Here is a 10,052-nt window from a genome sequence, read left to right on the forward strand (position 1 = left end):
AGGCCTTCTGAGCAGTAATCCCACCCCAGTTGACAGACTCCACCCCCTCAACACCCCCCCCCCCCCCCCCCCTCCCTATTAGGGCTGCTTCTATTAATTTCCCGGGCTGGTTTTCCATCCCAATCCACCCCTGAGTACAAAGTATAGTCAAAATCGCACATAGACAAAATCTCAAGTACAGATAGTCAAAATCTGTGCTATCTGGGCTCTGGGGGAGTTCAAAGGAAATCGCATAGTCAAAGTCGGGCATAGCAAAGTTCTCACCATGTGTACACACCTTAAGGCTGAATTATATTATTAGGAGCAAATCACAAAGAGCAATTTACACAAAAGCCGTGTTGCACTTCATGAGGGACATATTTCTCTGACGTCCTAGTGGATGCTGGGGACTCCGTAAGGACCATGGGGAATAGACGGGCTCCGCAGGAGACTGGGCACTCTAAAAGAAAGATTAGGTACTATCTGGTGTGCACTGGCTCCTCCCTCTATGCCCCTCCTCCAGACCTCCGTTAGATTTCTGTGCCCGGCCCGAGCTGGTTGCACACTAGGGGCTCTCCTGAGCTCCTAGAAAGAAAGTATATGTTAGGTTTTTTATTTTACAGTGAGACCTGCTGGCAACAGGCTCACTGCAACGAGGGACTAAGGGGAGAAGAAGCGAACCTGCCTGCTTGCAGCTAGCTTGGGCTTCTTAGGCTACTGGACACCATTAGCTCCAGAGGGATCGACCGCAGGACCCATCCTTGGTGTTCGTTCCCGGAGCCGCGCCGCCGTCCCCCTTACAGAGCCAGAAGCATGAAGATGGTCCGGAAAATCGGCGGCAGAAGACTTCAGCTGTGCGCCATTGCTCCTCATACACACTTCACACTCCGGTCACTGAGGGTGCAGGGCGCTGGGGGGGGGGCGCCCTGAGCAGCAATAAAAACACCTTGGCTGGCAAAATAATCACAATATATAGCCCCAGAGGCTATATATGTGATAATTACCCCTGCCAGAATCCATAAAAAAGCGGGAGAAAAGTCAGCGAAAAAGGGGCGGAGCTATCTCCCTCGGCACACTGGCGCCATTTTCTCTTCACAGTGTAGCTGGAAGACCGCTCCCCAGGCTCTCCCCTGTAGTTTTCAGGCTCAAAGGGTTAAAAAGAGAGGGGGGGCACTAAATTTAGGCGCAATATTGTTTATACAAGCAGCTATTGGGGAAAATTCACTCAGTGATAGTGTTTATCCCTACATTATATAGCGCTCTGGTGTGTGCTGGCATACTCTCTCTCTGTCTCCCCAAAGGGCTGTGTGGGGTCCTGTCCTCAGTCAGAGCATTCCCTGTGTGTGTGTGCGGTGTGTCGGTACGGCTGTGTCGACATGTTTAATGAGGAGGCTTATGTGGAGGCGGAGCAGATGCCGATAAATGGGATGTCGCCCCCTGTGGGCCGACACCAGAGTGGATGGATAGGTGGAAGGTATTAACCGACAGTGTCAACTCCTTACATAAAAGGCTGGATGACGTAACAGCTATGGGACAGCCGGCTTCTCAGCCCGCACCTGCCCAGGCGTCTCAAAGGCCATCAGGGGCTCAAAAACGCCCGCTCCCTCAGATGGCAGACACAGATGTCGACACGGAGTCTGACTCCAGTGTCGACGAGGTTGAGACATATACACAATCCACTAGGAACATCCGTTACATGATCCCGGCAATAAAAAATGTGTTACACATTTCTGACATTAACCCAAGTACCACTAAAAAAAAGGGTTTTATGTGTGGGGAGAAAAAGCAGGTAGTGTTTTGTTCCCCCATCAGATGAGTGAATGAAGTGTGAAAAAGCGTGGGTTCCCTCGATAAGAAACTGGTAAAAAGTTACTGATGGCGTACCCTTTCCCGCCAGAGGATAAGTTACGCTGGGAGATATCCCCTAGGGTGGATAAGGCGCTCACACGTTTGTCAAAAAAGGTGGCACTGCCGTCTTAGGATACGGCCACTTTGAAGGTACCTGCTGATAAATAGCAGGAGGCTATCCTGAAGTCTGTATTTACACACTCAGGTACTGGACTGAGACCTGCAGATAGTGCTGCTGCAGCCTGATCTGTAACCCTGTCAAACAGGGATACTATTTTGCGAACATAAGACGTCGTCTTATATATGAGGGATGCACAGAGGGATATTTTGCCGGCTGGCATCCAGAATTAATGCAATGTCCATTCTGTCAGGAGGGTATTAGAGACCCGACACTGGACAGGTGATGCTGACTTTAAAAGGCACATAGAGCCTTATAAGGGTGAGGAATTGTTTGGGGATGGTCTCTGGGACCGCATGTCCACAGCAACAGCTGGGAAGAAATTTTTTTACCTCAGGTTTCCTCACAGCCTAAGAAAAGCACTGTATTATCAGGTACAGTCCTTTCGGCTTCAGAAAAGCAAGCGGGTCAAAGGCGCTTCCTTTCTACACAGAGACGAGGGAAGAGGGAAAAAGCTGCACCAGTCAGCCAGTTCCCAGAATCAAAATTCTTCCCCCGCTTCCTCTGAGTCCACCGCATGACGCGGGGGCTCCACAGGCGTAGCCAGGTACGGTGGGGGGCCGCCTCAAAAATTTCAGCGATCAGTGGGCTCGCTCACAGGTGGATCCCTGGATCCTTCAAGTAGTATCTCAGGGGTACAAGCTGGAATTCGAGGCGTCTCCCCCCCGCCGTTTCCTCAAATCTGCCTTGCCGACAACTCCCTCAGGCAGGGAGGCTGTGCTAGAGGCAATTCACAAGCTGTATTCCCAGCAGGTGATAGTCAAGGTGCCCCTACTTCAACAAGGACGGGGTTACTATTCCACACTGTTTGTGGTACCGAAACCGGACGGTTCGGTGAGACCCATTTTAAATTTGAAATCCTTGAACACATACATAAAAAAATTCAAGTTCAAGATGGAATCGCTCAGGGCGGTTATTGCAAGCCTGGAGGAGGGGGATTACATGGTATCCCTGGATATCAAGGATGCTTACCTACATGTCCCCATTTACCATCCTCACTAGGAGTACCTCAGATTTGTGGTATAGGATTGCCGTTACCAATTCCAAACACTGCCGTTTGGACTGTCCACGGCACCGAGGGTCTTTACCAAGGTAATGGCAGAAATGATGATACTCCTTCGAAAAAAGGGAGTTTTAATTATCCCGTACTTGGACGATCTCCTTATAAAGGCGAGGTCCAAGGAGCAGTTGTTGGTCGGAGTAGCACTATCTCGGGAAATGCTACAACAGCACGGATGGATTCTATACATTCCAAAGTCACAGCTGGTTCCTACCACACGCCTACTGTTCCTGGGGATGGTTCTGGACACAGAACAGAAAAAAGTGTTTCTCCTGCAGGAGAAAGCCAAGGAGCTGTCATCTCTAGTCAGAGACCTCCTGAAAACAAAAACAGGTATCGGTGCATCACTGCACACGAGTCCTGGGAAAAATGGTAGCTTCTTACAAAGCAAAATTCCATTCGGCAGGTTCCATACAAGAACCTTTTAGTGGGACCTCTTGGACAAGTGGTCGGGATCGCATCTTCAGATGCATCGGCTGATAACCCTGTCTCCAAGGACCAGGGTATCTCTACTGTGGTGGCTGCAGAGTGCTCATCTTCAAGAGGGCCGCAGATTCGGCATACGGGACTGGGTCCTGGTAACCACGGATGCCAGCCTTCGAGGCTGGGGGGCAGTCACACAGGGAAGAAATTTCCATGGACTTTGGTCAAGTCAGGAGTCGTCCCAACACATAAATATTCTGGAACTGAGGGCCATTTACAATGCCCTAAGTCTGGCAAGGCCTCTGCTTCAAAACCAGCCGGTACTGATCCAATCAGACAACATCACGGCAGTCGCCCATGTAAACCGACAGGGCGGCACAAGAAGCAGGATGGCGATGGCAGAAGCCACAAGGATTCTCCGATGGGCGGAAAATCACGTCTTAGCACTGTCAGCAGTGTTCATTCCGGGAGTGGACAACTGGGAAGCAGACTTCCTCAGCAGACACGACCGACACCCGGGAGAGTGGGGACTTCATCCAGAAGTCTTCCAACTGTTGGTAAACCGTTGGGAAAGGCCACAGGTGGACATGATGGCGTCCCGCCTAAACAAAAAACTAGATATTGCGCCAGGTCAAGGGACCCTCAGGCAATAGCTGTGGACGCTCTAGTGACACCGTGGGTGTACCAGTCGGTTTATGTATTCCCTCCTCTGCCTCTCATACCAAAGGTACTGAGAATAATAAGAAAACGAGGAGTAAGAACGATACTCGTGGTTCAGGATGGGCCAAGAAGAGCTTGGTACCCAGAACTTACAGAAATAATATCAGAGGACCCATGGCCTCTACCGCTCAGACAGGATCTGCTACAGCAGGGGCCCTGTCTGTTCCAAGACTTACCGCGGCTGCGTTGGACGGCATGGCGGTTGAATTCCGGATCCTAAAGCAAAAGGGCATTCCGGAGGAAGTCATTCCTATGCTGATAAAAGCCAGGAAAGAAGTAACCGCAAACCATTATCACCGTATTTGGCGAAAATATGTTGCGTGGTGTGAGGCCAGGAAGGCCCCAACAGAGGAATTTCAGCTGGGTCGTTTTCTGCACTTCCTACAGTCGGGAGTGACTATGGGCCTAAATTTGGGTTCCATTAAGGTCCAGATTTCGGCTCTGTCGATTTTCTTCCAGAAAGAACTGGCTTCACTGCCTGAAGTTCAGACTTTTGTAAAGGGAGTGCTGCATATTCAGCCCCCCTTTTGTGCCTCCTGTGGCACCGTGGGATCTCAACGTGGTGTTGAGTTTCCTGAAATCACATTGGTTTGAGCCACTTAAAACTGTGGATCTGAAATATCTCACGTGGAAAGTGGTCATGTTATTGGCCTTGGCTTCGGCCAGGCGTGTGTCAGAATTGGCGGCTTTGTCATGTAAAAGACCTTATCTGATTTTCCATATGGATAGGGCAGAATTGAGGACTCGTCCCCAGTTTCTCCCTAAGGTGGTATCAGCTTTTCACTTGAACCAACCTATTGTGGTGCCTGCGGCTACTAAGGACTTGGAGGATTCCAAGTTACTGGACGTAGTCAGGGCCTTGAAAATTTATGTTTCCAGGATGGCTGGAGTCAGGAAAACTGACTCGCTTTTTATCCTGTATGCACCCAACAAAATAGGTGCTCCTGCTTCTATGCAGACTATTGCTCGCTGGATTTGTAGCACAATTCAGCTGGCGCATTCTGCGGCTGGATTGCCGCATCCTAAATCAGTGAAAGCCCATTCCACGAGGAAGGTGGGCTCATCTTGGGCGGCTGCCCGAGGGGTCTCGGCTTTACAACTTTGCCGAGCTGCGACTTGGTCAGGGGCAAACACGTTTGCTAAATTCTACAAATTTGATACCCTGGCTGAGGAGGACCTTGAGTTCTCTCATTCGGTGCTGCAGAGTCATCCGCACTCTCCCGCCCGTTTGGGAGCTTTGGTATAATCCCCATGGTCCTTACGGAGTCCCCAGCATCCACTAGGACGTCAGAGAAAATAAGAATTTACTCACCGGTAATTCTATTTCTCGTAGTCCGTAGTGGATGCTGGGCGCCCATCCCAAGTGCGGATTGTCTGCAATACTTGTATATAGTTATTGCCTAACTAAAGGGTTATTGTTGAGCCATCTGTTGAGAGGCTCAGTTATATTTCATACTGTTAACTGGGTATAGTATCACGAGTTATACGGTGTGATTGGTGTGGCTGGTATGAGTCTTACCCGGGATTCAAAATCCTTCCTTATTGTGTCAGCTCTTCCGGGCACAGTATCCTAACTGAGGTCTGGAGGAGGGGCATAGAGGGAGAGGAGCCAGTGCACACCAGATAGTACCTAATCTTTCCTTTAGAGTGCCCAGTCTCCTGCGGAGCCCGTCTATTCCCCATGGTCCTTACGGAGTCCCCAGCATCCACTACGGACTACGAGAAATAGAATTACCGGTGAGTAAATTCTTATTTTAAAATGCATCCTAGCTTAATTATGCATTTCAAAGCTGCCGATATTTGTTCACAACATACAGAGGCAGATAGTACTGTATTTAACCTGCACGCAATAAATTACATAAATGCATTGTCACCCCTTACACTGCAGCATGGTTTATTCCAGAAGCAAATTGCTCTTATTTGCTCAAGCTCTGTAGAAGCCCCAGTCTTTATTTTTCCATAAAATATACATAAACTTTTGCTGTAACAGGATTGCTGATCTGTTCTACTATTAAACTTTTTCTCTCTTGGATTTCATTACTGGTGTCTACACATGATCAGGACAAGGACTCTTCTTCATGTTCCATAACAGAATGCTCTGCCTGTAGAGAACTACATGAACTGATTAAATATTAAGTCAAAGTTGTTATGTTCTCACATTCCATCTACAGTAATATGGTGTAAAAATCCATACTCTATGCCACAGGTTCTCACACTCAGCGCTCGGGACCCCCACGCAGGTCATGTTTTCCAGGTCTCACAGAATCACAAGTGAAATAATCAGCTCCACCTGTGGATCTTGTAAAATGTGTCGGTAAGTAATTAAAACAGCTGTGCACCTGCTAGATGTCCTGCAAAACGGGGACTGTGTCGGTTCCTGTTGGCCGAGTTTGAGAACATGTGCTCTATGCTATCTGATTTTGTCGCTCTGCACTTTTTGTGAGGTTTTCATGAGTTAAAGTGCAAAATACACAATTAAATGGTAACCATTGTCTGTGGGAAAACATTAATTTATCATCACTATCACCATACTACTAAAATGTGCTAAAGTGTTTTTATTTACCTGTGCAACTGATCTACCACAGCTTTGGATGGCAGTCTCCATATTATCTTTGGCTTTGGTTCCCCACTTGCGCTACAGTTTAGCATCAGTTTGTCTCCAAAATTCATTTCTGTGTATTTAGGAGATGCATGAAGAATCTTTGGAACGGAATCACTCCACTGTACCATGAGACTGACGACTCTTCTCTCAGAGCCAGTAGAGCTGGTCGCTATGCACTCATAATTCCCATTGTCCGTGGCATCCACTTGTCTTATGTAGAGGGTTCCATTGGAAAACAGGAACAGCTTTGAATTAACATAATGCAAAGGTTTAACTTTTGTCCCATCAAAAGCTACCCAATAAACTCTCGGGTGAGGATTTCCTTTTGCAGTGCAATGAAGTTTAACATTCTCCCCAGGATGCACTACAAGTGTCTGTCTTTTGTCTTCTAAAATAATTGGGGGAGCAGCAATCACTTGGATCTTTACTGTAAAGGTGTCAGCTCCAGCTATATTAGTAGCCAAACACTTATAAATCCCACGGTCATATAATGTCACATCTCTGATTGTCAGGGTACCATCTGGTTGCACAAACACTTTGTGGTCATTGTCAGACTTCTCAGATGCAATGGTCTCATTAGCCAGTATCCAAGTAATTGTGGGAAAAGGTCTGCCCTCTGCCTGGCATTTTACACTTACAGTATTACCTGAGTGTACTGTAATCTCTCTCAATCTGCCCTGTATGATCCTGGGAGGGTATGTTATGACAGAGAGTGTAACAAGTAGCCGGTCTGAGCCATACTGGTTATTAGCGACACAAAGATATTGGCCACGGTCCTGGACACTCACACTAGCAATGGAGAGGGTACCATTCAGAAAAACTTCCATCTTGTTTCCCCGTTTTGCCTTTGACACAAAAGTCCCTGTTAGGGAAGAAAAAAATTTTTTTTCAGTTATCAAAAATAAGCTATGAAAATGCTATAATAAAACAAACTATGCATTGTCATGATCTGTCACATTACATCATTGGGTATTTTTCTCCATCAAGAAAAAAAACAATATACAGTATTTGTCCAATAAAAATATTATTTGGTTGAATTGGCATATTGATAATAAGATGAGTAATACACATTGGTATTCTTATGGTAGAACAACAATATTTTAATGTTTTTGTTTTTCTGAAGTAACAGAATAAACTCTTTTGAAGAATGCACCAATATTGTTTCAACAAAGTACATAACTGTAGCCTGCTACTCAAAAAAGATAGTACACTTGATACATGTGCACTGGAGATTTCAAATAGTAGACATATTGGAAAGAACTACAGAATGCAGTAGAAAAATTGAGGTGAATAATTTTGAAATTATTTTTTTAAATTATGAATATGGCGCCACTGGTCCCGGATTAAAGGGGTATTATGGCAAGCGTAAGTGTCAGTAATTTATGTGTACAGTTTTTTTTCTTTTTTAAAATAGCATTAGTTTGTTTGTATCTCTTCACTCAGCATAGGTAAACTACCTTAATGGGTAAAAAAAACATGTTTTTTTTTTTTTACTAAAACTTCAAGAAAAATAATTTTTTACCACCGTCAAAAAATACTTGGTGGTTCTTGTATCAGCACTAATCTGCAGGTCGGCATGGAAAAGGTCAACATGAGTTTTTGTTATTTTTTTGGTGTCGATTTGTTCATAAAGTGACCGGGAACCCCAATTAGTGCACTGTGTACCCTCACATGGCTTGTTTCGCTCGTCATGCTTCGGGCAAGGTGCCTCGCTCCGCTACCACTGCGTTCAGCGCAGGTTACTATTTCCAATCCTAGTCCACGTGCATCTTAAAGTATGAAAAAGTTCAAAAAATGAAAAAAATTGTGAAAAACTCAAGTTGACTTTTTCATGTGTCGACCTTTGCCATGTCGACCTAATGCCCATGTCAACATAATACCCATGTTGACCTAATGCATGTCGACCAATAGTGGTCGACCTATTGACTGTCGACCTAAGTTAGGTCGACCTAAGGACCGTATCCCCATCAGAGAATGGGCCTGATTAAGGTTTCTAGAAAAGCAACAAAGCACAGAACTAAGCAAAACCTTGCTGCACTGCAAGTGGGGCAGATGTGACATTTAGATTTACATTTGGATTGGTTATATTGTTTCTGTGCAGGGTAAATACTGGCTTTTTATTTATACACAGCAATTTAGATTTCAGTTTGAACCCACTCATACCTCCCAACTGTCTCGATTCCAGCGGGACAGTCCCGCTATTCGGACACTGTCCCACAGTCCCACCCGCGGCCACAGTGTCCCGCAGGAGAGGGGCAGGTTGGGAGAGCCTGTGATCTGCACTGCTCTGCTCTGCTCTGCTCTGCTCTGCAAAGCAGCCGGTGATGGCTGAATTAGATCCGGCTTCTATACAGTGTGGGGTGTGAAGGGGGGGGGGGGGGGGGGGGGCTGCCCTGCTGCTCAGGGAGCACATCCCCCAAAATGATGAAAACGGGGGTCATGCGATGAGGCCCCACCTCCGGCGCGGCAGATCCTGCATCAAAAGACTCAAAAATCGGGAGGTATGCACCCCCTCTTCCCAAATCTCTCTCTCTCTGCTGATGTCTGCCCCACATAATTTTGGTCAGTTCTGTGCATTTTTGCTTTGCTAACAAACCTGAATCAGGCCCTATAAATGCTAAGGTGCCCAGGGGCAAATGCAGGATTTCTGTAGAAGGTTTCCAAATGTTTGATTTTAGAGCAATTGTCGCCAGTCCATGAAGGATGCACAAATAGAGTAGCTTTAACAAGCTATAGTCTGCCCCAAACAAAGTGCAATACTTCAGATATATGCAGGCCCAATGATCGCGGTGAGCCAGATTCTCTCTCTGGTGCGCTGATTGAGCACTCAGGTCCACAGACACACACACGGCAGACTTGGTAGGAAAATCTGTGGCATGTTCAGCAGGTCCCTTCTGCCATTTATACTACATATAGTGGCCTCTGGCCAGGCTTTGAAGGAAGGGAGATTTCCGAGCAACTGGTAACCCCCATGCATTTGTCTGTGGGGCCACATCATTTGAAAAAGGTGCCCCTAAGTTTACTGAAGTAAGGATGTACATGATCACCAAATAATAACTTCTCATATATCATGTTTATTTATGGAGCCCCAACCCCTCCATGGCTGCAGTAACATAGAAACATAGAATTTGACACCACTTGGCCCAACTAGTCTGCCCCTTTGTTAACCATATTGTTACCTCAAACCTATTTGAGTCTTGTTTCTTTGTAAGGATACTCTTATGTCTATCCCATGCATGTTT

At 46.5% G+C, this 10,052-nt stretch overlaps 1 protein-coding gene across 1 annotated transcript in view; it reads right to left on the bottom strand.

Annotated features, from left to right (window-relative positions):
- The window catches only part of IGSF10 (immunoglobulin superfamily member 10), an 80,872-nt gene that overhangs the window by 21,432 nt on the left and 49,388 nt on the right, over window positions 1–10,052 (bottom strand). The window contains exon 6 of the mRNA XM_063916076.1: window positions 6,772–7,672. Within this exon, the coding sequence (XP_063772146.1) occupies window positions 6,772–7,672 (901 nt within the window). The remainder of the gene's footprint in view (window positions 1–6,771; window positions 7,673–10,052) is intronic.

The sequence above is a fragment of the Pseudophryne corroboree genome, chromosome 4 (assembly GCF_028390025.1).
Source record: "Pseudophryne corroboree isolate aPseCor3 chromosome 4, aPseCor3.hap2, whole genome shotgun sequence".
In the NCBI taxonomy this organism is placed as follows: Eukaryota; Metazoa; Chordata; class Amphibia; order Anura; family Myobatrachidae; genus Pseudophryne; species Pseudophryne corroboree.